Below are 27,986 nucleotides of genomic sequence, written 5' to 3'. Positions count from 1 at the left end.
GTGATTGTTTTTTTCCTTCTAGTCTTTTTCTTTTATTTTTTTGCTGCGTAATTCGCTCTTGATTTTTGGAAATCGCTTTTCACCCCCCCCCCCTCTCTCTCTCTCTAGTGTATTTACGGTCTTACAGATTTTTACGACAACGCTTAAAGGAGATCTTGGGTGATCTTCAAAGAAAGCAAAATTCTTGCCGTCCTAACAAAGAGGACATATTTGTCATATATCTCAAGGACTTCTAAATTGGTTGTTGCTTCTCAATTCAAAAGGATTTGAAACATGGCGGTAGAGATCCAATACATAATGAGAAAAACAATAAACTCTAGCTGATTGACTAGCTCCATAGTCTCCTGTATGAACCCCAAACTCAATTTCTCATAGGTCATTGCCATGTTTATTTTTAGTTGCATGTAACCATTGTTGCCCCCAAAGGTGTTTGAAAGTATGTAGAATCTCTTCAACACTGATAACATGATCTTGCACCTTCAATAGCCGCCCTATCGATTCTCTCAAGTGTGGTCTATATCCAATTCACTAACACTTGTATAATCAATTTGTATGGCACATTACTAACACTGATCATCTGAATTGTGTCACTATCGCTGGACTGGGTGCTTTTGGTTGTCTCTATTGTTCTTGAAGATGTTCTTGATGCAATCAACAAACCAACCCACCCCCACCACCACAACATAGTAGGACTTCATCCTTTACTTGTTTTAAAAAACAAAATGAAAAAAAAAGAACATGCGTAATTTTGGACTAATGATTTATGTCCATTTTCAAAATAAAATTACATAGATTACTTTATATAAAAGTGCATCCTTGGCAGTGACTTCTACATCTATACCTCCATATACCCTATAATAATATTATTGCACTGCCTAAATTTGACAATTTCAGCACAAGTTTTGCAACTCTTTCTTTGTATATGTAGTGTGAAGGATATGGTATCACTTCTTCCAAATATATTCCCTCCAATAATCACTATAATAGGTTAGGTTAATTGTATGAAGAAGTATGCCATAATAACCTCACAAAGGAGCTTCTGAAAGCCACCTATCGACCATCACTAGACATTCTCTTGGTAGATATTCTGGAGCTGTATGTCCACCACCCTACATATATAATTTCAACAAAATAAACCGAAGATAAAACTAATTAAGTCATATTAAGAAATTCTCATTTGTAAACTTTTGTGAATGAAATAAAATAAACTCACTTTGATGGTCACAAAAGTGAGATTATTCGAATATCGCCTTGTGAAGCTACGATGAAAATGACATGTTGAGAAATTAGATTATAGCCATGGAAGTGAAAGCAATCTGAAATATTCAAGAACAAAAAAGTAATCTCACCCGGCAATTTGGCTATCCACCCACCATGACCTCCAATCATCCACAATGGAGAAGTTGAGGGATCTTATCCATGCTTGTGTTCCCAAATATGGCACAGTCATGTCATGGTCTCCACTGCAAATGAGTAAATAATAAAATGTGAAGAAAAGAAAAGATCGGTTTAATTTATTTAATTACCAGCAAAAGTAGTTCACCTGTATACCAGAGCTCTATAGCCATTGCTAGTTAAGGAGAGATGATACTGTAAAGAACTTGGAACATCATTTGTGCAGTTAATACCGTAGTTGCACCTTATCCAGTATGGCTTTGTTCCCTGCAAATATTCAGTATCACCTAGTTAAAATGCCAAGTATCATAAGATCTTAACATATCATGAAAAAAAAAATTATATCTTCTGGTCTCAATCTCAGGCATACTTTGTGAATGCCAAGAACTTGTCTCACAGTGTCATTGTTTGTCCACATGTAGGAGAGTAGGTATGCAGAGCTCTAACAGAAAGAAAGAATCAGTGTATAGTAACTCATAAATTTGTCAAAAATTATAAAAGTTAATATTCCTACAGAATAAAAACTAGGAACGAGTTTACCCTTACCCTGCATGTCAAAGGAAGATCTGCCTTAAGCAATGGGACCTTAACATTTTCTTCAGGCAGCTCCCTTCTACTTGTGGAGGCTTCACCTGGCTTTGGGCTTGCAAAGAAGCACAGAGGTTCCAGGATGTGAACATTGTTGACCCCCAACAATCCCTACGATTAAATTTGAAAACTAATTCAAGGAGTTTTAGACAACATAATAAGCATAAAAACAAAGTAAAAGTAAAAGGTGTTTCCTGACCTGATTCACAGCTTGTAAATTTCTGTCGCACTCTGCATTGATGGGAGTCTGATACTCCCCTTTGCAGCTCTTCTTAGTTGCCTATTAAAAGAAAACTAAATAAAGATTTGGAAGATTAATGTGTGGGAAAGATGAAGATCATTTGATTACCTCATAAAGCTCATCAGAAATCAGACCCATTCCATGGGCATAAGGGATTATTGCATTCCCATCATAGGCAAAATCTGTGGAGGGATTACCAACTAGGTAGCCCTATCAATCAGTTTGGTTAGTGATTCTGCTAATTATATAAAAATTAGAAATATGAAACTGATACCTTGAGATTGAACTGCAAACCATCTTGTGCTCTTCCTGGACAGGAACAAATACTCTTCAATCATTTCATTTGCAAGTAGGACTGTCTATTATAAGATAAAAAGAGAGCTAAACCAAACCTTCAGCTATGTATTGAGCAATAACCGGCACTACAAGGCCAGAGTAGGAGTCCCCACCAATGTAGAGGGGATTGGAGATGAATGAAGGGTGGTCAGCATACCACTGCACAAAATTTTAGTTGTTCATTTATCCTTATCCTTCAATGAAAACGAAATGATTTAATTTGAGGGATTGGAAAAGTTCAAACCTTCTTCATAAATGTGCAGACATCATTGGAGGATATGGTATCACTAGTTACTTGACCTTGTGGGGTACTTGAGTAGGAGAATCCAGTGCCAACTGGTGAATCAAGAAAGATGATGTTTGCCGCCTGAATCATCGAAGACTAGAGTAGTTAAAGTTTGATGAAAAGAGATTATATTAATCGAACAAGAAATGAAAAAATGATGGTAAAAAAATTACTTGTGTCCAGGAGGATTGCCTGTACAGCAAAGAGGGGAGAAGGCCTTCAGTGTAGCCAGGTACATCAAATTGTAGGGGACCTTAAAGCAAATACCAAATTGTTAAATTCAATATTTACTAGTTTGAACACTTGTAGAAGATCTTGAACTCTAATTAGATTCAAATTATCAAAATATAAGAAGAGAACTCACCCATAGCATACTTATCAGTGTTTATAAGCTTAAATAAGGTTGAAATATGTACTATTGTGTAGATTTTTTTTTACACAAACTGTGGCTAAGCTTCGACTTCTGTCATCCATTTAAGGCGATGCATGTATTTCGCTTTAACCAACCGAGAGAGAATGATGTGGGTAAATCTACTAATTCATTTCAGGAATTCATGGATGAGCTTTACATGTATATTGTATATGATGAAAATTCAGTGTGAACAACAAGGATTGATTCAAGTACTTGAGGCTACAATAGCTTGAAGTCAGCATATGTCTGAATAACTTAGTCAACAATTAAAAACTATTGCAAACAATATGAATCCATTTAGGCACTATATATAGATGATACTCTGTTATTGAATAGATAGTCACTTTGAGGCTTATAAAAGGTGATCAAAAGCCACAAAGAATTGGACATTTACATTCAATAATAATTCACTATGTTTGAGTAATTCCTTATCAACAACTAGGCACCATCTTGGACTTACACCCCAAAGTTTGGTTGTGTTAATCCTAACCCATATCGAGCAAGCTCTACTTTACCCAATTTCAATTCTAGACCACTTCTACATCTGAGTTCTGAACTAGATAAAAGGTAGTGTACTTCAATATCTATTGTGTCTTAGCCATAACATAATGACATTGTTTCTAAGAAAGCGCTAGACACAAGACTAGAAGGTTTATTTATTTCGAGGGATTAAAATAAAAGATGTAAAATTGTACATATATGAAGAGGGAGAGATGTATGATTGATATATTGGTTGGCACGCTATGATTGTTTATCACACCCAAACCATTTGACTCCTCAAGCTCACCCAACTCACGAAGATTGAATTAATCAACTCATTCGACTCTCATGAATGGATTCACTTAACTTTCCAAACCCTTGACTAGAGTCTACTGACCAACTCACTTGGCTTGACAAAGCAAATCATCATGCTGGACCACATGATAATCCATTATTGGACTACCCCTCACCATTAAGGTATATAGAATGGAGCTAGGAGCCATGGAGACCCACTTCAATAATTCACTATAGTTTATGTAATTATTGTGTGGCAAATCTAGTTCCTATTACTCAGACCATGATAAGCCTAACCAAAAATCTAGTTGATCAATCGAGCTCTTCTTAACCCAATTTAGTCTTGCCTTTATTTCAACTAAAGTTTGAGCTAATTTAAAAGATTAGAAAATCATAATATCTATTGCGTTTATCCATGAAAGAGACAAAAAGTGTCTTGACTTCATAATAAACCTCATCACAGTAAAGTTACGAACTTTGGGACTTGTGCTACAATATTAATGAAGTAAACCTATTAATGTATTTTATTATACAAGTATATGTTTATAGAAGTTCAAAGTGAAATGACAATAGTGCTGATTGATCCAAATTCAAATAGAATTTATCACACAAGTTTTCCTTCTTTGTTTTGAGGTACGAGGGATTAGTTGATCAGTCTAAGCCATGCAAACCTTGGCCACCTTTTCAGACCTTTTGCTCAACAAGGTTTTATTGTGAAGCTCGACATGAGGATGCCAAGACCAAAGACCATTTTGTTAGACTAACAAAATTCAAGTCCAACTTGGATTGAGGGTAGCTAACATAATTTTACTCAAGAACATACGGGGATTGAGGAGAAAACTACATCGATGATGATCTCCTTGGTTGTGAAGCAAGGAGGATTAAGGAGAAAACCACTTCTATAATGATCTCCTTGGTCATGAAAGTGAGTGACTGTGAAGCCAACAATTGGATATGGCTTTGGATCAGACTTTGTGATTGTCTGTCTCTTGGATCCTTCTTTTATATTAGTATTTTGATTGTCTCTTTCCATTCTTTGTTACCTCTTCAACTAGAAGTTTACACTCTTCTATCTTAGTTCATTGTGCATTCCAATCAAATAAATGCAAGTTATACAAATCAAAAAAAAAAAAAAATGAGAACAATAAAGTCAATCTAGAGATCGTGCATCAACACAACCTTCATTTTTCAACTTGCTTGAAAATAGCTAGGCTATTTGAATTACATAAATCCATGGGTTGGAATAATTGCACTAGGATGTATGTGTTTAGGAGATTAAATATGGGTAAAGGTTATGATATGAGGCTTCATTGGCATAAAACACCAAAGTACATTACAATCATTCACTTAAAAACAATTACAAAACCATGACAAAATTACTAGTTTTTGAAATTCTACTTATTAGATTCTTTCTAGTATAACTATGTAGACACAATCAATTTTACTTCTCACGATCAATTTTACTTCTCATGGGACAAGATTCTTTTGAGTTAGGTGTTCCTTCATTTTTTTTTACGATAAAATATTACTATCTTGCAAATATTGAATGGGATCATACCTCTCCTCTTATTTGTGTTAAATCAAGACCTAATTCTTCTAAGGAGTGAATGATGTATCAACCACATGAATTGACAACGAGCAGTGGGTGCACAAGAAGCTCCAAGTAGTGAGCAATTCATTTAGAGGGACATAACTCAAGGTGTTCTCTTTTCTACTTTAGTTTATGGTTATTGAATTTAGTTGAGCTAGATTTTTCAATCCTGAGTAAGTGAACCTAGTTTCAACGGAAGAATATGCTTGATTAGTTTACTAAGATTAGTTTTGGAGATTGGCTTAGCAGTGATAAAGATGCTATAAAATGAAAGTTCAAGTTCTTAAGATGATAAGATTGACAAGGAGATGCCAAAAAGGAGTTGGAGAAGTATTATCAACATGAAAAAACCATCACAAAGTCTTCATAGAAATTGAAAGAAATTAGAAAAATAAAGATATTCAAATTGATATAAGAATCCTAGGTGATAATATTATAATTTATTTTCTCATACATAAGTGAATATACATAAATTAATGAAGAGGATGACCATTAAGTTTTCCTTCCCAAGCTATAATCATTTGAATAAAGAAAAGTTGAATATATACATTGTTTGTTATTCTTTTCTAGTTCTAGAGTTTCTACTTTAGTTACTCAATCAAGGAGATTGATCCATGGCGTGGTATTTTTTTTAAGATACAATTAGTCCAAGGTCATGGATGATCAGATCATCATCATGATTGCTTATTTCTAGGTTCTTTCCATATGCAATGTGATGGAAGTGGAGTCGAGTCTACTTTGCGAGTTGGTAGTCTAGCAAGTGATAGTCAATAGGCATTTGTTCTCAAAATGCAAAGTTATGTTATTTGTTGTCAACGAAAATAAAAAAGTGAGCAGAACAGTACATCTTCTGCTTTAGATACAAATAAAAAGAACTAAGGAAATAACTTCCTAAGGAAATAACTTCCACTAACTGCTATAAACTGCTATAACTTCCACTAATTGCAATAAACAGTTATGAACTACTTCTAAAGCATAGTTTTAACACTCCTCCTTGCTTTAGGAGCTGCAAACACCAATTTCTTGTCTCAGAAACTCAAACTTGCTGACAGGAAGAGGCTTTGTGAAAAGATCTGCCAACTGATCTTCAGATTTGCAATAAATTAACATCACCGATTCTTCTTTCTGCACTTCTCTTAAAAAAAACAGCTTTATATTGAAATGCTTAGTTTTCCCATGAAACACAGGATTGTGGGAAATGGCAATAGCAGCTTGATTATCAACAAATATTTGAGTGCTTCCTTTTTTATCAAACTTGAGATCCATTAAAATCTTCCTTAGCCACAAAGCTTGATTAACAGAAGCTGTTGCAGCAACAAACTCTGCTTCTGCAATAGATTGAGCCACTGTTTCTTGCTTCTTCGAACTCCAAGAGAAAACACCAGATCCGAGAGTAAAACAGTAGCCTGAAGTGCTCCTCATATCATCAATGGAACCTCCCCAATCACTGTCTGAAAAGCCAATAAGCTTGAATTCTTTGCTTCTTCTGAATTTGACTCCAAAGTCACTTGTCCCTTTGACATAACGAATTACTCTTTTGGCAGCCTTGAGATGCAATTCACTTGCACAATGCATGAACCGAGACAAAATGCTTACAGCATTTAAAATATCAGGCATTGTTGCTGTGAGATACATTAAGCAACCAATTAAGCTTCTGAAATACCCTTCATCAACCTTTTCAGCACCATCTTCTTTGCATAGCTTCTCCTTTTGATTCATAGGAGTGCTTACTTCCTTGCATTCTTCAAGCTTAAACTTCTTTAATATCTCCTTTGCATACTTCTTCTGACAGATAAAAACTTCATGCTCAGCTTGTTTAATTTCCAATCCAAGAAAGGAAGTCATCAATCCAAGATCTGTCATCTCAAAAACTTTCATCATTTCAAGTTTGAACTCCTCAACCAGCTTTGCATCATTTCTTGTTAGTAGAAGATCATCAACATAGAGAGAAACTATGAGAAGATTACTGCTTTCATGTTTGACATAAAGAGTGGCCTCAGATAAGCTTTTCTCAAAGCCTAAACTTAGCAGATGATCATCAATCCTGCTATACCAAGCTCTTGGAGCTTGCTTCAAACCATAAAGAGCTTTCTTGAGAAGAAACACATTGTCTTCCTTCCCTTTCCTTTTAAAACCTTCAGGCTGCTCAACATAGATTTCTTCTTGCAGAACACCATTTAAAAAGGCTGATTTTACATCAAGCTGATATACTCTCCAATTCTTGTGAGCAGCAACAGCAAGCAACAATCTAATGGTGTCCAATCGAGCAACTGGTGCGAATGTATCAGAGTAATCCACATCAAATGTTTGAGCATAGCCTTTCACCACTAGTCTTCCTTTGTGTCTGTTGACAGAACCATCAGCATTGAGCTTGGTTCTGTACACCCACTTGACTCCAATTACTTTTCTATCTTGAGGCCTTTCCACTAGGATCCATGTCTTGTTCTTCTCAATCATGAACAGCTCCTCCTTCATTGCAACTATCCACTTTTGATCATTTTTAGCTTCCTCATAGTTTGCAGGTTCACACACGGCAATGTTACATCTTTCATAGATGTCAGAGAGCAGCCTAGTTCCTCTTACAGGAACATCATCTACTGCTTCATCCTGCAAACCTTCTTCATCTTCAATGTTTAAATTAGAAAACTTGAATTTCAAGTCTGTCACAGTCTGATTTTTCTTCTTTGTATCCTCCCAGTTCCATGCTTCATTCTCCATGAAGTAAACATCCCTGCTTACTATAATATTTCCAGTCTGTGGCTGGAAAACTTTATAGGCTTTACTGACATTACTATATCCTATAAAAATACCAGGTGCAGCTTTTCTATCCAGCTTATCACGCTTGTTTTGTGGAATATAAGTAAAGCATAAACAACCAAAGATTCTAAGAAATTTCAGAGTTGGTTTATAACCATACCAAGCTTCAAATGGTGTTTGATCTTTCACTGCTTTTGTGGGAAGTCTATTTTGAAGAAACACAGCTGTGTTTGCTGCTTCTGCCCAAAAACTTTTTGGCAAATTCATCTCATGCAGCATACACCTTGACATTTCCATGATATATCTATTTCTCCTTTCACTAACTCCATTTTGCTGAGGAGTGTAGGGAGCTGTAATTTGATGTTCTATGCCTGCATCTTCACAAAACTTGTTAAATTCTGTAGAAGTATATTCTTTCCCATTATCAGATCTTATAGTCTGAATTTTGCAGCCACATTCATTCTCAACTCTTGCCTTAAATTTCAAAAAAACTTGAGCTACTTCTGATTTGAATTTCAAGAAGAAAATCCAGCACATTCTAGTGAAGTCATCAATAAAGGCAATGTAATAGAGACTACCCTTTAAAGAAGGTGTTCTTTGAGGCCCTGAAACATCTGTGTGAATCAATTGCAACTTCCTTGAAGTTCTGCCAGTTGACTTGGAGAATGGTTTTCTATTGAGCTTGCCGAATTGACATGCCCTACAATATGAAATCTGATCAGCAAATTCTGGAAGCTCTTCTAGAATCATCTTGGATTTCATTTGCAGCATTCCTTGGTGATGATAATGCCCGAGTCTCTTGTGCCAAATCTCAGTGACATTTTCACGAATTGAGAAAGCAGTTTGCTCCTCCTCTAATGGTTTTAGAGCAAAGCTTTTGCCTTTCATCTTTATCTTAAAGATATCTTGATTGGCTGCATCTTTAATGAGGCAAAAATTGTCTTCGAAAACAACTTTAAATCCCTTTTCAATCAACTGACCAACACTCAACAAATTTTGATGAATTTCAGGAACAAAAAGAACCTCAGAGATGAGTTTTGTACCTGAACAACTGGTTATGGCAACCGTTCCCTTTCCTTTGACTGAAATATAATCACCATTTCCTATTCTTACTTTGGTGATTTTAGTTGGGTGCAAGTCTTTGAACAGTTCCTTGTCATTGGTCATATGATTGGTGCAACCACTGTCAATTAGCCAACTCTCAGTTTCTACATTGCTTGCAAAACAAGTTGCTACAAAAAGTTGATCCTCGTCTTGATCAGCAACTTCGTCTTGATCAGCAACTTTAGCCTCTTCTTCTTGCTGTGGATTCTTCTTTTTGCAAATGACAGCTTCATGTCCCATTTGATTACATTTTCTGCATTTTGCATCGGGTCTTCTCCAACATTTGAAAGGTGGATGACCTTTTTTGCCACAATGATGACATGGAGGATAATTCACTTTTGCACCAGCTTTCTTGTCTCCTGCCTTGTTCTTATTGCCCATTAATGAACCTTCTCCTATTGCTTGAGGATTCTTGTTTTTCTGTTTTCTGAAATTGCCAAAATCATTATGCCTGGCTGGTAAGGCTCCTTCAATTTCTCCCTCTCGCCTCATTGCACGCCTCTGTTCTTGTGCTTGTAAGGCATTCAAGAGTTCTGCCAGTGTAATTCTGGTCAGATCCTTCGTATTTTCGAAGGTAGTGATGATAGCCTCAAACCTTTCGGGCAGAGTTACAAGAATTTTCTCAACAATTCTTGAGTCTGTCAATGAAGAACCTAGTAATCGAACTCGATTTGCTATCCCAAGAAGTCTGTCAGCATACTCCTTGATGGTCTCTGTTTTCTTCATTTTCTGCATCTCAAAATCACGAATTAGATTCAACACCTGCATTCCACGAATTCTTTCATCTCCTTCATATTCTGACTTGAGATAATCCCAGATCTCCTTTGCCGTTTGAAGAGACATGATTCGAGAAAATATAGTGGCTGAAACTGCAGCAAACAAACAAGCTTTAGCCTTTGACTTCTTCGTCTTCTTCTCCTTATGTACTTTGATCTGAGCCATGGTAGGATTTGCAGGAAGTACAGGAATTTCGTAATCAACGTCGAGTGCTTCCCAAAGATCCAAAGCATCCAAGTATGTCTCCATGCGTACTGCCCATATCTGGTAATTATCTCCATCGAACACTGGTGGAGAAATAGTAGAGAAACTTGCTTCTGCTTCCATGGTGTGTTAAAGTTACACAGGTCCCTTAAGAAGAAGGCTCTGATACCATTTGTTGTCAACGAAAATAAAAAAGTGAGCAGAACAGTACATCTTCTGCTTTAGATACAAATAAAAAGAACTAAGGAAATAACTTCCTAAGGAAATAACTATAACTTCCACTAACTGCAATAAACAGTTATGAACTACTTCTAAAGCATAGTTTTAACATTATTTATTGTCATTTTGCATTTGGAAGCATATGTGCGAGTGACTCGTTGTTGTTGCTTTTGAACACTTACCAAACATGGTCTTCTCTGAACCATGATAGAGGAGGGAACAATTAAGAACTACAGCAATTCTATGTTGAGTTATTGACAAGTTGTATTCCATTTAACTCAAACTGCTGAACATTAGTTTGGATAGATTTAATTGCTCTTTGATATTATTGATCATGTTGGAGAAAGTAAATCCTTAATTTTAACAAAAAAAAGTAATGCTAAATTTAAAAGTTATCCATTATATAAATAGGAGTAAATGAAAGTAGTAGTAACTAATTACCTATCTCAAACAATAATCCAGACAAAGCTGAACATCCTGGACCTCCTGTTATCCAAACTATTAGAGGATCAATTTTTGGATTTCTCTCAGATTGGATGAAGTAGTAGAACAATTGCACATCATTAGCCTCATCCACGTTCACATACCTAAGAACAAAAGACAAACAACCAACAATAAATTATGAATAGCTGGTAGTTACAATTCTTTAAAAAATATTTTCTCAAAAATAATGACATGAAATGTGTAAACTTATTGAGTCACATAGGGCAGAGCCACAACAACCTAGGAACATCTTTCACGCTTTGATCGGTCTAGGTTGAGCCTCAAACCACCTTGAACTATCAACTAGGGACCAAACCTCCCTTGTAGTTTGTTTTGATGTATGATAACTCAGTTTGCATCCCAGTGAGAGTTAGCTACCTCTAAACACATTCTCTATTTCTATTTCTCTAGCTATATAGCTTATATATTATAGTTCAAGCCACATTATTAATGAACTTTTGTAGAATAATTTTATTTGCAAGTTGAAGCATAAACTAATACGGTTATATGTGTAAAATCTTAGTTACATATGGAGTTAAGAAGGGAATGTAATTAACCTATGCCAACTCAAAAGAAGCTTCAAGGAAAATAACTGATAAGTACCCTAAATATGGGGATGAAAAATTTGTTAGCGAGGGTGCTTTAAATGTGACAAAAAGTGATTCGTTCGCCCCCAATATTCTAATCAATCCATCCTTAGACCAACATGGAGGAGGTAAATCACGGGTGGCTATTAACTATTAGTACAATGGCCAAGGCATGGTAGAAAGCATACTCGGACGCGTCGAGTTTCGATCCCATGACCTAATGTGGCAACACCTCATGCCTTAAAAAAAAGTCCATATAATAGTACTACTATATTGTTGTTAATGATACTAATACTTATAAGTAGCAATATTAAATAACTTTGATCATAGCAATGTATTAAGTATGCAAGAACTTGGTATATATAGTGCACATGGATCTTACAAAGTTTGTCTATTTAGTTTTTTCTTAATGTCTCGGAAGCCTAGAATGAGTGGTTTAGTTGTGGATGAACTTGGAGGACATTCTTCAGTGAGGAGCATAGGCAGTTGTTGATATGATTGTGAGATCATGGATTTCATGGCTCATGCGAGGAGGATTAAATGGCAAGAGAAAGTTCGTGGATATTGTTCATTCGATAGACTAGTAGCCTAATATGATGTGGAATCTAGGGTGGCCTGGAATGAGGTGGATTCAAAGGCAAGGAGAATTAAATGGCATGAATTAAGGTAAGTAAATTGGTGCATTCAATAGATACATAAGAGTGTAAGAGATTTCATGAATGAAATGTAATCTTAGTTCTTGTGCTTTTTGATAACATCATCGACTATGATACATTAAGGGTAGACTACCTAGTGACTTGGTTTAAACCTTTGACAAGGTGATTAATGGTTCCAAGTTGTTGTCTAAGACTTAGATAAATTCTGAGGCTTTGCGTAGGGTTACAAGGAGGTAAGCCTAGTGAAGGAGGGACCACTAACAATAGTCTTTTGACTGAAAGGTAAGTCTAGTTTAATGGAGAACTATAAACGGCTGGTGACTTGTGCAATTTATGTTTAAAGCAACATACAACTAGATGAGACTTATAGTCCAGAGGTTTGAGCACACAACTAAAAGGAATTTTTTATTTATTTGTAATATAGTTGTCAGCTATCCGATGGCTATATTTGCCTTATCAGTCAAGTAGGGGTTATTTTAGTTGATTGGAGATAAACAAAATAGAGTATTGGAGGCCTTTCTATATAAGCTCTATCAGAGCTTTAAGTTTCATGGAGTTGTATGGAAATATTCAAACACCCCTTTAATCTTGTGTACACATTTTCAATGATCTCCAACAGCTTTAGCTACAGTTCTTAGTATTCTCTCTTAACTTAATTTGCATTTCATGTAAGCATCTTAAGGTTCCTTTTGTGAAGGGGTGGCACGAGTGCAATATTCGGGGGTGTCTCAACCAAAGGGGTCATAGGTCGTCGATATGGCACAAGATCTTCGAACCGCGTTTAATCTCTTGGTACACAAGTGCATCCTCAAACAAATAATGCCTTGGCTTATTTTTATTGTGTATGAGACTATCATGCAAGAATCCAATGTATTATGATTATGTTTTTAACTCTTGTTATACTTGATTGTGGTTTCATGCCACTAGAGCATGCATGTTATTTAAATTTTTGTCATGAAGACTAAAACATACATTGCATGTCATGTCCATTTACATGCCACATGCATTAATACAATTTCATGAAATTAATGACGAATTATATTATTTGACATCCTAGGTAACATGATCAAATTAAGAATGCCTAGATAGATATATATCATCATCTAGCATATGGAGAATCTTTTACATCTCCCAAAGACCATAGGATCAAATCATGTTAGGATCATAAGCTAAGTTTAATGTGTTGATGTAGTGCATCTAGATGAACTAAGCATCATTACTTCATATAGATTTAGTGTTGACCAATCATGAGAAAAACTAATTTACAAATCATGTATATTTAGCCCAAAGAGTATAATTGAAAAATATTTTAAATTATTTTAAAAATAGTTTTTGGAATCCTTTATGCAATCTATCTACTAATAGAAGTCACCATTGATAGTATCGTTACAAAGTTATAGTAAAATATTAAACTTTTTAATGATTTTTAATTTTGTAACATTCTTTAAAAATAATTTTCCTAGAAATTTTTTTTTCCACTTATGGTCACTAACATAAATAATGTTTGTATAAATTTTCATAATTTTCCAAAAAATATAGAATTACTTATGCATTTTAAATTCAAACTATTGAAATTCTTAGACAATAACCAATTGATTCAAAAACTTCAGTTGACTTGTCACTAGGCAGCCGATTAGTAGTTACAATTTAGTTGACTGACACATGAGATCCTAACTAAAACTGGGTTATTTCAGTCGTTTACCTTTGTCCCTATATTTCTAACTATCCCTAACCCTCTAGTGTGCTCGGATAAGCATTTAAAGAGAGAGATTCTTAGTAAAACGAAAAAGGGATGGTTAATAAAAGGAAAAAAAAAAGAAGAATTGAGAGGAAGGTTAAAGTTCGAGGTTAAACTTTATACCTCACAACATTTTGGTAGAAATTTACTAAATGTTTAGGAATTATAGAAAATTATTGTAGCAATAACCAAGGGGAAGGTCTTTAATTCTTGAAGTTTCAAAAGACATCAAATACCAACAAGTGCAAAAGAAGTATGCGTCGAGGAGGATATCTACCTTAATGGCATGTGATGACTTAGGAAGGGGAGATATATTTCCTTTAGAGGAAGAGGAACTTCCTCAGATTAAAGAAAGAGACTAAGAAAAGGATGTTGGAACAAGGGGAGGTATCCACCTTTTTGAAGTGATAAGCTTAAGGTTGATTATTGGTGCAATCGTGCTCTTATCAAGGTTAACTAAGTTTGGATTGAATTTCAATGTTTAATTAATATATTTGAAGGTTGAACGATATGTCAAATACGTTAAGGTTGATTAAATAATTTGTTGGTGCAATAGACCTTTAGAGTTTTGATGTTTGCTTGATCAATATGTTTAATGAAATAATTATTGGTACAATCGATCCTCAAGATTGATTAGTCCTATCAAGGTTGTCCCAATAGAGACAAGGTTAACCAGATGCTTGAAAATTATTTGATAGTAATCTTAACAAGTTAAGGTTGACTTAAATAAAAGTTAGAAGTATTGGCAGGTCAATGGTGACCTATGTAAGTGGGAAGTTCTAGTAAGTTGAGAGAACTGGATGTTAGGTAAGGAAAATGTACAAGCAAGTCAAGGGGACCAAATGCTTGCCAAAGGAAAAAATTCAAGGGGAGTAAACCGTAGGTATTGAGAAGTCTTGAAGAAGTGAATTTCATGTAAGAGGGAAGTCTTGAAAAAGTAAACTCTAAGCAAGTGAGAAGTCTTGGTAAGTTAGGTATACTAAGTATCAGGTAATCCCAGTAGGTCAGGTAGACTGATACTAAGCATAAAATTTGAATGTGGACTAATTTTGTGTTGAAGAAAGCTGGAGTTGACGACATGAACTCAGAGGATCTGGGCAACTAAAAGTGGTTCGACTACTCGAAGGTTCGAACGACCGAAAGTGGTATATAGGCAACCCAAAGATAGATTAAGTCAATCCAAATGAGGTAGTCAGAGGATCAGAGTTGATCGAGCTTCTAGGTGATTGAAAGTCACCAAGTCAGCAGGGTCTAAAGTTCATGAGGATTAAATTGGCACCTGAGTCAACAATACTCTAGGCGATTGAAAAGATTCTAAGCTATCAAAAGGATTCCAAGCGACTAGAAAGGTATCACATCAATGGACGACAAAAGGATATAAAAGGAGGGCAGGGGTTTGAGGTTTAGATCATCACATTATCTTTGCTCTTATACAACTCATTTTGTGCTTTCAAGATTTTGTTTGGGTGATCTAGGAAGTGTCAAGATAGGTGTCACATTCAGGACTTCTAGAGGAAATTAGTAATGCTTTGTTTGTGTGTTTATAAGTTTTATTTTATTCTTATTATTTTGTGTGCTTAATTAATCTGTAAGAGGTTTCTTCACCTTTGAAAGGTGTTCAGAAAGGAGAAAGAACTAGTGGCTTGCATTTGAGGTATAGCTATGAAGTAGGAACCCTAGGGTGTTGCTGAACTATGTTAAATCGGATATATTCTTATTTTTGTTTAAATTTATTATTTTTCTGTGTATTAACTCAATATAAAAGAACAAATTAAGAATGAAGAACGAATACTATTCACCTTCCCTCTAGCACATACAATCCTAACACAATTGATGGTTGAAAGTTCAAATGTGTTATAGTTCATTAGACACTTAATAGTTAAAGTCCAATCAATGTTAGTATGGAAGTCACAAAGGAATGGATTATAGATAGTTGATGGAAAGGCTTGATGCGTTAAGGGCGACTAGATGTCAGATAGAAGATGGGAAGTCCTAATAGATCAAGGGTGGTTGAATGTCAGATAATATATGAGAAGTCTAAGTGGATCAAGGGTAACTGAATACTTGACAATAATAAAAGTCCAAGAAAGTCATGGAGGGTTAGATGCTTAGCAAGGAATAAAGTCTTAATAGGTTAAGGATAATTGAATGCTATGCAAGATTGAATGTCCTAGAGAATTGTATTCTAGATAGTGAAAGTCTTAGCATGTCAAGGGTGACCTGAGACTTGGAAAAGTGAAGTCCTAGTAGGCCAATACTATAAAATGGATAAAGTCCCAAAGATGAGGGTTCTCTAATCAATGAAAGTCCTAGTAGATTGAGGTTAATTGATACTAGAAAAAATGAAGCCTAGAAAGTCAATGTCGACTTGTATTAGGAATATGAGGAAGTCCCAAAGACATAAGGTATCTAGGCATGAGGAAATTTCAATCTTAAAGAGGCTAACATGGGAGTATCAATTGTTTGATATGGAGTTATCAGTCGACTAGTGGTTAGACTCAAAACTAAACTTTGGCTAGGAAAAATCTAGTTTAGGTTAGATAGTTGATTGCAATAGTATCGATTAACTAAGAATAGTATTTTTAACACATAATCAACTTTAAATAGTATTAATTGACTGGAAAGAATAACAGTCATTTGAGAATAATATTTTTAGGATAGAATTAATTAGGAACAATATTAGTTAACTGGGAATAGTATTTTTAGCATAGAATGACAGAATGAGTTGAAAATGAATAAAAGAATTTGCAGTCGATTGCTGTAGTTGATTGCTGCATTGACAGTAGGATTGGGTATTGACTCAACCCAAAATAAATGTGCATAGAATGTTTTGCAGTCAACTGGTTTAGTTAATTATTATATAAGTAGTCGACTAGTTTAGTAAACTGACATTAAAATAAAAAAAATATTGAAGAGGAAAGATTCAGATAAGAGCATAGACAATGGTAAGATTCTTATTATCTATAGTGGAGCAGTTGACTAGAAAGAGTTTATCAATCAATTGATTAATAAGTAGTTAACTGAACTAAAATAAACAATTGACTAATAAGTATATTCAAGTCTTGAACAAAAACCTCATAAGGAGGGTTTCATTGAGCATTCAGCTAAGACTTTGTGAAATCTATTCTAAGAGGTGTAAAGGGTAATGCTACTATATTCTAAGGCTTTCAGAGAGCATTCTAAAGTAACTAAAGTGATCAAGTAACCAAGTTCTTTTGTAATCTTTCATTTACTGGATTACTTTTATTGTATTTACTTGTATCTTTTATGTTTATGTGTTACTATAAGAATAGAAATATTATAAGATGTTTCTACATCTCCAAAAGAAATTTAAAGAGGAGAAAGTGATGCTATCAGGTTGGCCCAACAAAGGATTATAAGTTGTGGAGTAGGAACCAGGAGTTTCAAATCATGTAAAAAGGGTTTGTGATTATCATTCATTAGTATTATTTTATTTATGTTTCTTCTATGCATTACTACCTTGTAGATGAACATGATTTACAAAAAGTGAACGAAAGTGAAATGGGTTATTCATCCTCTTTAGTCTCTCATATCGACGGTATAGATCATTGGTCATGGAATAGAAGTCCGGGGAACTATCGAACCATATTACATCACTTTTATTATTATTATTTTTATATTCATTTTATTTTATTTATTGCTATTCTTTTCTTTCCATTGCACAAATACAAAACTAATAGTGTTGGAGCAAACATGAGAAATCAAGCAAGAGAGAGCCTATTCATCCCCTCTAGCATCTCTTCATGATTCAACACTCATATCATCAAGTTTTGATCTCAAAGCTTGATACTTAATTTAGCATCCCTAACCATAGGTATCTCATGTCAACCTTGCATATGTGATGAGTTAATGTTGACTTGAAATTTCCTATTTTTAAATTCTAAGGCTTTAGTTTTTTTTTTTTTTGACTCCTCTAATTGAAACATAAGATTGTCCTTTAAGACATGAAAAATAGAGTTAGGATTAGAATTAGTTACCAAATTGTTGACCTTTCTTGATCCTAATTGACTTGAGCTTCACTCTTTGACTTTTTTCCCATACATGTTGGTGCAAATGCCCCCCAAGTGGTTGGTGGATAATAATGGATTTTGGTATTTGATCAAAGGGTTTAAGTTAGGCCTTATGTTTGAATTTGATATGTGTATTTGAATGTGAAAGACTCTGAAAATACACATATGGAGATGACTTGCCATGACCAAGGTCATGGTCACCTAGTGGCTCGAGTATGTGGATATAAGAGAAAGGTAGAATGGGGTACCTGAGGGATTAGAGAACTAGTAGTATCAAGGTGCAACTATGCTTGGTTAGCAAAGTACATAAATAAAGAGTGAATGATGACTTAAAAAAGGAGCCGAGGACTTGATACATTTGAGGAGATTATTGGAGGTGGACTATGTAAGCAGAGTAAGAAGGATGACTTAAAAAGGAAGCCGAGGGCTCCGAACATCTAAGGGATGAGAAGCTCCATAGGAGACAGTCATGTGACTATTGTATTGTGAGATAAGAGTTGAAGGCAAATGTATTGGGTGAGGGTAGCTTTTAATCTAGGTAGACTTTGTCATTAGATCAATCATAATCAATAAAAAATGTTGACCAATCAACTAATGGTTGAGTCAACTCAAGAAACAATAGGAAATGACTTCTTTAGAAACTAATCAACTAGAAAGTGTGAACTAGTCGATTGGTGGTGTGTCAACTTGTTAGTCGACTCAAAAACAAGAATGAATGAAGCTCTTTGTTGATTAATTTAGTGATGGATCCTGAATGAAGCAATTAGCACTAGAACCGATCATGATCTAAAGGAAATAGTCCGAGTTGATCAAGACTAATCGACTAATGATATTTATTGATTGATTGATGCTACAATAAGACAATGTCAACAAGTTGCAGCCATTGGACCCAATAATGATTAATGTAGATGAATAGACTAATGGCACAATCCAACAATAAGCAGATCAGTTGATTGCTAGAGCAATGGATGCCACAAGAAGGGGAGTTGAGGGCTTTGTGCTCTTTGAATCCACTACTAACTTTGTCTATGTGACCTTGTTGGGATTGTAGCAATAGAATAGATCTTTATTTGCAAACACGAACCAAATTCACCCTTCCCCTCTACTAGTTGTTCCAACAATAAATTTTATGAGGGTCTAGTCTTGGAATTTATCTTTTTCATGATCTCAAGACATCAAATCTTTCAATGCCCACTCTTTTTACACCTAAAGAAAATAATTTTCCTTGATCTTGATTTTCTCCTTGTTAATGTTTGGATAGTTACTTTTATAGTAACTCTTGTCATTGTATCTAAAACACATGATATCTTTCTTTTTATTTGCTTTGCTATTGGATAATGTTTGGCTAAATGATGTCTATCTTGAGCATTCCTATTTATGATCATCCTTGTTATTCAATATTGTAAAGCTTGATTCTTCTTCATGTGATCTTTGTGTGGATTCATCTCTTGAAGATATTGATGGTTCACTATACAAGGATTTAGATCAAGATGGTTTCTCATCTTTACTACTCACCATTATAACCATGATGAATTCATGATCTTCATCTTCTTTTAGTTCAACTTGTGGCTCCTCAAATTCTCGACGTTGGACCTCTTCAACATCTTGTTATACTCTGTCCTGAATTAATTCACTACTTTGAGCTTTTGCTTTGTCAAAGACATTCATGAAGGTTGACAACCTTGTTCCACATATACTTTGCATCTGAGCACTCTTTGACTTACACAAAATTCTATTAGGCAACATATTCGCTTTAAACCTCTCAACATCTTCATTTCTCCTCTATTTCTTCTTGAAGATTTTTCCCTTCTTATCTCTTGAACCTTTGAAGCCTTTCCTTATTACCATAAATACATCAAAATACATTTTGAAGAAATACTCTATTCTTATCTTTCAAAAATCAAAATTTACCTCATCATATCTAGAGGTGAGACATGGATGTCAACCATGCTCTAATATGGTTAGTTCTTTCAATGAGACCATTAGATCTATCACCGCTTGTTAGGATTAGATCGGTTAGTTTGAGTCTAGCCCTTAATTGCTATCTCGTACACAACAACATCAACAACAACAACAACAAAAACGTTAGTTATTAAAGGGTGTGCATGTTTGTTCATATAAATAGTAATAAATATATGAAAAAAAAATATATTAACAAAGAGAATTAACATACTTCAAAGACCCTCACTACTAATTGGTGACTCTGAAGATTACACTAGAACCACTCTCTTCATAGGGGATAATGAGGCAAACTATTTTACACTCTATACCTTGAGATGTTTACAAGTAAGTCATTCCTCCAAAGTTAAATTAATAGGGAATATCGAGATCTTAACTTTAAGCCTTCAACCTTGTATACAAGCCCTTAAAAATCCTTGGAAGATCACTTGAGAAATCAATGTAAGCTTAAAGAGGAATTGAGATGGGGTATGAACTATGACATTTGATGAATGGAGATATATTTTTCCATGTTTGAGAACACATCATAATATGAATGATAAGAGGATCAAATTGCAAGATAACTGTAATTGTGAAAGGTTTTGTGAATTGTTACAATCTTTTAGAATAATAGGTATTCGATGTATCATACTAGGAATTTGCCATGGCTTTCATATACAAGTTGATAAAGAGAGGGGTCTTTATGTGGGAAGTGAAGAATTTAAGTACTTTTGTAGTCATGCACACTAAAAGTGTAAATGAGTCAAGTCGCTCGTGAACAACTCGATCAAAGCTCGACTCGAGCTCAGTCAAAGTTCGACTCGAGCTCGGTCAAAACTTGACTCGAGCTCAGAGTTGACCGAGCTCGAGTCGGCTCATTAATATTCGAGCCGATCTTGAGCCCATTTAATACTACCTCAAAGGCTCGTTGAGCCTATTTGAGTTCGGCTAATTTAATATTTTAATATTTAAAATAATTACTACTTTAAAATTAAGTAATAAGTTGAGGAGGTGTTTGTGGCTAGAGTGTTTTATTAGGTTGTTAAAGGTTAAATGTTCAAAACCTAGATTGCACACTTGTTTTTACATTTAAATTCATTTTTGAGCCGAGCTCGAGTCGAGCCCCTTTAATTTTCTCGAGCTCGAGCTGACCCAAGCTCGAGCTCAACTCGGCTCATTTATATCCCTAATGCACACACTTTACAAATCCCTAACACATTGTTGCATAATAGCAAGGTCAATTTATAATGAGCTAAGGTGTTAATTTATTTAATCAAATAAGGGAGGACTAAATTGAAAAACCAACAAGGAAGAGACAAACTAATCACAAAATTAATATATAATTAAGTTTTTACAAGCCAATTAAGTTAGCAGAAATATTGAATTTTAAATTTGATTCTAATGGGATTATTCCTTAAGTGCTAGGCATTAATTAATTAAAAGATTACTCTAAGGTAATACGAGAATGCAACTTTTAGCATATTGAGATTATGGAGATAAAAAGAGAACTAGGAAGATCCAAGAAGATTGGATTTTCTCTTCGCTCTAAACAAAGATTCAACAACTATATTCGTCTTAGGCGACAATACATGTATATATCTTGATAAGAAATTCAGCAAATATATCTAGATATCTATTCTTGGATTAGCCATGAAGTTAAGAAAAACAATAAAAAGATTAGAAATAATAGGAATTAAGATAGCGAAGAAGAGAGTGACCCTGTTTCCAAAGAGAAAGGAAGAGGCCCCTCAAATCCTGGAAGATGCCTGATGGTGTTGAGTCCTGAGACGCCAGCCTGATAATAGCAGAACAGAACCAGAAGAACGAGTGTGGAAGAGAGGTCATACAAAAGATTATGCTTAGATGCCATCTTTTGCTCTGCCCTGCCCTGCCCTGTTCTGCAAACATTAATTTATTAGCAGAGGCACCGCATCGATCCCTCTAACAACTACTCGTGGCTGGAAGAAATGCATGACCAAGATATGTAATGACAAAATTGAAAAAGAAAAAAATAAAAGAAAGCAGAAAACTTGATTCCGACTTCCACGAAGTGACGCGACAAGGAGAGAAAATGGCAACAAAAGAAAACAAAGTCAGTTTTTGAGTTATCAATGTTAGGAAAAAGTCAAAATAATGACAAGAGCAGAAAGGTTGGTCTGATTTTATATATTCTGAGGGAGACAAGGGCAAAGTGGAGAGATGAGAAGAGGCAAATGTTTGTCTTTACTACTGGTGGTTATTGTATATATGACACCATTGCCTACGTCAACCGATGGAGTTACGTGTTCATGAGAAACATTAATGCGAATCATTCATTCATGCGTATGCACGCGTGTCTCTCGTCGCCTTAATTTTGTCAAGCTAAGAAACTAGAACATACTTTTTCCTTGGAAGCTAGCAGACTTTGTTCTTGATATAATTGGATTCTGTCAACATTTAAGTATGGTATTTCATGCATATGACATAGATAATCTCTTCCAAGCCTAGTTTTATCCTACTAAATAGATTTAACTATATAAAATTATTCTATATCATTAAATTATATCCCTTATTATATTATCATTTATATTTATGTAAATTTTATCTTATTTTATTATTAATATTTCATTTTTTTTCTTCTTCCTCATTTGATATAGATGTGTGTCATTTTTTACATTATCTAATTGAAGTATTTATTAGTCATCTAAGTTCATATTCATGCTACTTAAATGTGTCTTTCAGAATTTTCCCTCAATAGGTACGACCCTGACTTTCTCTTTAATATTTTCATTTCTTATCTTGTCCATCCTTGTATGTTAGCACATTTACCTTAATATTCTCATCTCTACAGCTCTCATCTTCTACTCATGTGCACATTTTATAGTTTAACATTCAACCTCATATAATATAGTAGGTTTAACTATCGTTTTCTAAAACATTTCTTTAAGTCTTAGAAGTACTTTACAATCACAAAGAACACTTGACACTCTTTTTCATTTCAATTGTCTCACTTGTATTTTATATAAGATACCTCTCTCAATCCCTTTGAAATGGGTTGTAACGAGCAGACTCAGAAGATGACGTGACAATCAAAGTAAAGGTGACATGACGATCAAAGTCAATGGGAGAGAGCGTTCCCTACTTGACTTGATTATTCGCCCAGTGCTAAGGCTCTTAGGCCCAGTGCAACCAGATTACAAACTGTTTGGGAGAAGATGACCGACCTTCAAACTGGTAGAACTTGAGGGGTTTAAGGCTTTACTCTTAAACTAAGAAGATAGTATGTCCGGTCATTAAATAGCGAACAGAGTATAGATCAATTAGAATGTCTGACCCATCATATAAGCGGCTAGTGATAGGTCCGAATGAGGAAAATGTCAAATTCTTTTCCATGGGATCCTCTCTATATATACCTGGTCGAATATATTATTGATCATCCCTATTAATTTTCATACAATGATATACCTATATAGGTCCATAATAAAACCGGACAGATTTTGTATAGTTCGATACCCACCCCTTATTTGAACAAGTAACCGGACACGTACGTAACTCGATAATGGATCGAGTTACGTGTTCATGAGAAACATTAATGCGAATCATGCCATTGTGCATGCACGCGGATCTCTTGTCGCCTTCATTTTGTGAAGAAACTAGAGCATACGTTTTCCTTGGAAGCCAGCAGACTTTGTTCTCGGTATAATTGGATTCTGTCAACATTCAAGCATGATATTTCATGTATACGACATAGATAATCTGTTCAAAGGATACCACCATAACAATAATAATAATAATTTAATTTTATTCCACTAAATGAGTTTGACTATATAAATTCTTCTATTATATTATATCCCGTATTATATTATCATTTATATTTATATTTACTTTATCTTATTTTATTGTAAATAATTAAGTTTTTTTCTTCTTTCTTGTTTGATATGGATGATGCGGTGATAAGGAGGGGCCACACCCCACGGAGGATAGCGGTCACGGTAGAGGTCAAAGTCAAGGTGGTCAACGCACAAATAGCATTGGTCGGTCGGGCGAGCATGTCCCGACCGAGGGGAGAAGGTCCCGGTCCGATCCCGCCTTCAACACGGGGAGGTGTCAACTGACCGACGCTCAATGGAGTATTGGACGTCGGACGGAGGAGACGATATGCAGAAGTCAGGCCGAGCAGCTATCCTGCTCGGCCAGGCAGTAGGACTCGACATTGGCAGAGCGAAACTTTGGCCGAGCGGACGTGATACAAGCACAGGGGAATTGCGGCCGAGCGGACGAGACATAGGAACAACGGAGTTACGGCCGAGCAAACACACGCACAGGAGTAGCGAAGTTCCGGCTGAACGGACAAGACACAGGAGGAGCGAAATTCTGGCCGAGCGACCAACCCGCTCGACCTAGCAGAATACTCTCTTTGATATCCATCGATATCTTTTTGCGAGCTAGTGCCGCTGACATCAGGCATGGACAACCAGAAGATCATATGACGGAAGGTTCCACTGTCACTTCAGAGATATGCTCGGCTCGTTAAGATACTGTGTCAGGAACACTTTACTAACAAGTCTTTTTAGGGGAAACTTGGGGAAGCGTGCTCGCCTTGGAGAGTGTGCACGCACGCTACAGGAGCTCTATATAAAAGGGGTCCAATCATTGGCGGAGGTACGCAATACGTGATAGACACTGTTCTCACTACTGTTCATTCTTGTTGCTCCACCTTCTACTTCATCACCGGTGACTGACTTGAGCGTTGGAGGACCAACGCCAGGGACCCCTTTCCTGACTCGGCATTGACGTAATCTGTGTTGCAGGTCAGAGCAGAATTAACAGGCGGTCAGCGGGAGCGCCACATCCCCAGCTTTCCATCTCATCGACTTTTGTACATGATCATATTTAGCGCCGTCTGTGGGAACTTAACCTGCATTCGAGTTGAGAAGATGGAGGACGCTGGACGACTCACCACCGTGACGCTCACCAAAGAGGAGCTCGACATGCTCGTGCAAGCCCGAGCGGCGAAGATGTTCGAGTAGTAACAACAGCAGACACTAGTCGATCGGCTAGTACAATAGCTGGCGACGTCGGTAGCAGGAGGGCGAGCGGGATTGGAAGATAGACCGGAACCAATTTTCATATGAGGGTAGAATAGAGGTCTGACCGGCACGCAGGAAGCGCCGTCCGTGCCCATCCCATTTCATCGCGCCTTATTCCAGACCCCCTCAAAAATAGCTCAGGCGAACTAAGAAAGGGGGTCATCTTTGGACGACGCTCCCGTTCGGGATGCGCGAAAAGGAAAGGCGCCTAGAAGTTACGCATCGGCCGAGCAAATCAATTTGCAGTTCTCTTAGGTCATCTTGTGCGACCGACCTTCAAACTGGTAGAACTTGAGGGGTTTAAGGCTTTACTTTTGAACTAAGAAGATAGCATGTTTGGTCATTAAATAGCCAACCGAGTATAGACCAATCAGAACGTCTAACCCATCGTATAAGCGGCTAGTCATAGGTCTGGGTGAAGGAAAAGTCAAACTCCTTTCCGATCCGTGTGATCCTCTCTATGTATACCTGGTAGAATATATTATTGGTCATCCCTATTAATTTTCATACAACGATGTACCTATATAACTGATTGATAATAAAATCGGACTGATTTTGTATAGTTCGATGCCCACCCCTTATATGAACAAGTAACCAGACATCGTAACTCGGAAACGGATCGAGTTATGTGTTCATGAGAAACATTAATGCGAATCATGTCATTGTGTATGCGCGCGGATCTCTTGTCGCCTTCAATTTGTTTAGAAACTAGAACATACGTTTTCCTTGGAAGCTAGCAGACTTTGTTCTTGGTATAATTGGATTCTGTCAACATTTAAGTATGGTATTTCATGTATATGACATAGATAACCTCTTCGAATGATACAACGACAATAATAATAATAACAATTTAGTTTTATCCCATATAAGTTCGACTATATGAATCCTTCTATGCTATTATATTATATCCCCTATTATATTATCATTTATATTTATATAAACTTTATCTTATTTTATTATAAATAATCAAGTTTTCTTCTTCTTTTTTCTCGTTTGATGTTATAGTTTCATATCGTCTAACTTGAGCATTTATTAATCATTTATTAGTACATATTCATACTATCTTAAACGTGTCTCTTAGAGTTTTTCCCTCAATAGGTATAACTTTGACTTTCTTTTTAATATTTTCATTTCTTATCCTGTTCATCCTTGTATGTCCGCATATCTATCTTAACATTCTCATCTTTACAACTCTCATCTTCTACTCATGTGCTCATATCATAGCCCAACATTCAACTTCATATAACATACCAAGTTTATCTGTCGTTTTGTAAAACTTTTCTTTAAGTCTTAGAAGTACTTTCTGATCGCAATGAACACTTGATACCCTTCTCTATTTCAATTATCCCACTTGTATTTTATATAAGATGTCTCTCTCAATCCCTTCATCTTTTTACAAAAAAAAAAATCTTAAATATTTAAAACTCTTAGTTACAGATAACTCGTCATCTCTTATCTTAATAATCATCTCATTATATATAATATTGCTAAACAAATTTCATATATTCTATCTACACTCTATTAAACCTAAAACTTTCACTTCTAGCATTTCCTAGCAAGCTTCGAGTTTAGTATTTACTCTTTCACGTGCCTCATTTACCAAAATAATATCATTTACAAAAAACATGCATTGCGATACTGTATCTTGGATGTGTCCAATAAGTTCATCCATGATTAATGTAAAAAAGATAGGGACTTAGAGTTGATACTTGATGTAATTCTATCTTTATGGGAAATACTTTGATTAATCCACCTGAAATCTTTACTCTTGTCATTACATCCTCATGTTGGTGTAGTTTGCACTAATGGTCAAACTCACGTTTTGATGAATAACAAGCAAGTTAAATTAAGTTTTGTTGTGATCTAATCACTTGATTAAGTGTGCAAGAGAAGTTCAAATAGGTCGACGGGCTGAACAGATATCTAGCAAGAAATACAGCTAGGGCAACAGGTCGATCGGATAGCTGGTACGAAGTCCAGATACGTCAACAGGCTGACTAGATATTTAGCGAGAAGTCCAGCTAGGTCAACGGGCTGACCAAATAGCTAACATGAAGTCCAGACAGGTCAACGGGCTGACTGGATTTCTGACAAATTAGTAAGTAAAGGTAAGTCACTGGCGGAGAGTGACTAAGTGAGGACGCATCTCAATTGAGGGGACAGTAGGCGTTAGTACAATTTAGGTCCATTTAGGATTCTTAAATTGAGACCCTGACTAGTTTTTGGTCCTGGGCGGACATGAACTAATTATTGTTGGATCGAGAAGCGCTAGAGGGGGGGGTGAATAGCGCTCGTGGATTTCACTCGTTTCGTAATCGTAAAACAATCGAGAAGTAGCAGCGAAAGAAGAATAATACACAAAAGACACCAAGATATTTACTTGGTTCGGAGCCTAGGGCGACTCCTACTCCAAGGCCTGTGATCGTTGATAGCTTTCTGTGGGCAACAACTATATCACGCAAATTCAATTACAAAGGTATTACAGTAGTGCAATAACAATAACAGAGTTATACCGATGACAGAATCAAAGTCTCGAAGCTTCGGGTCGTCGGGGACTTGCAACAGCACTTTAGGGTGTCTTTTGGAGCAACACGTTATAGTAGAGATCTCTAGAATTCGTTATTCTAAGCTGCTGCTCGAAGGCCCCTTTTATACAGTGCAGGAGGCGCCTCTAAGCCCGTCCGAGGCGCTTCAGGCCACCGAGTCGCACGCGTGGATCAGCTCTGATCTGGATGCACCTTATCCCATTGAAGGCGCCTCCAAGCTGCTCCAAGGCGCCTCCAACGCCTGGTCCAAGGCA

At 36.0% G+C, this 27,986-nt stretch overlaps 1 protein-coding gene across 1 annotated transcript; it reads right to left on the bottom strand.

Moving 5' to 3' along the window:
- Positions 1 to 736: 736 nt before the first annotated feature.
- Positions 737 to 22,079, bottom strand: LOC122052342 (serine carboxypeptidase-like 2). Its single transcript, XM_042613819.1, has 14 exons — positions 21,836 to 22,079; positions 11,126 to 11,271; positions 3,020 to 3,099; positions 2,805 to 2,927; positions 2,617 to 2,719; positions 2,499 to 2,533; positions 2,333 to 2,434; positions 2,183 to 2,263; positions 1,942 to 2,094; positions 1,766 to 1,837; positions 1,544 to 1,662; positions 1,350 to 1,463; positions 1,214 to 1,259; positions 737 to 1,109 (listed from the first exon to the last, which is right to left on the bottom strand). The coding sequence occupies exons 1-14, from the start codon at positions 21,985 to 21,987 to the stop codon at positions 1,026 to 1,028; spliced, it is 1,410 nt and encodes a 469-aa protein (XP_042469753.1). The 5' UTR covers positions 21,988 to 22,079; the 3' UTR covers positions 737 to 1,025.
- Between the last annotated feature and the right edge of the window lie 5,907 nt (positions 22,080 to 27,986).

Source organism: Zingiber officinale, chromosome 3A (assembly GCF_018446385.1).
Source record: "Zingiber officinale cultivar Zhangliang chromosome 3A, Zo_v1.1, whole genome shotgun sequence".
NCBI lineage: Eukaryota > Viridiplantae > Streptophyta > Magnoliopsida > Zingiberales > Zingiberaceae > Zingiber > Zingiber officinale.
Note: the sequence above shows the minus strand (reverse complement) of the source record. Positions and strands in the feature narration are given on the sequence as shown.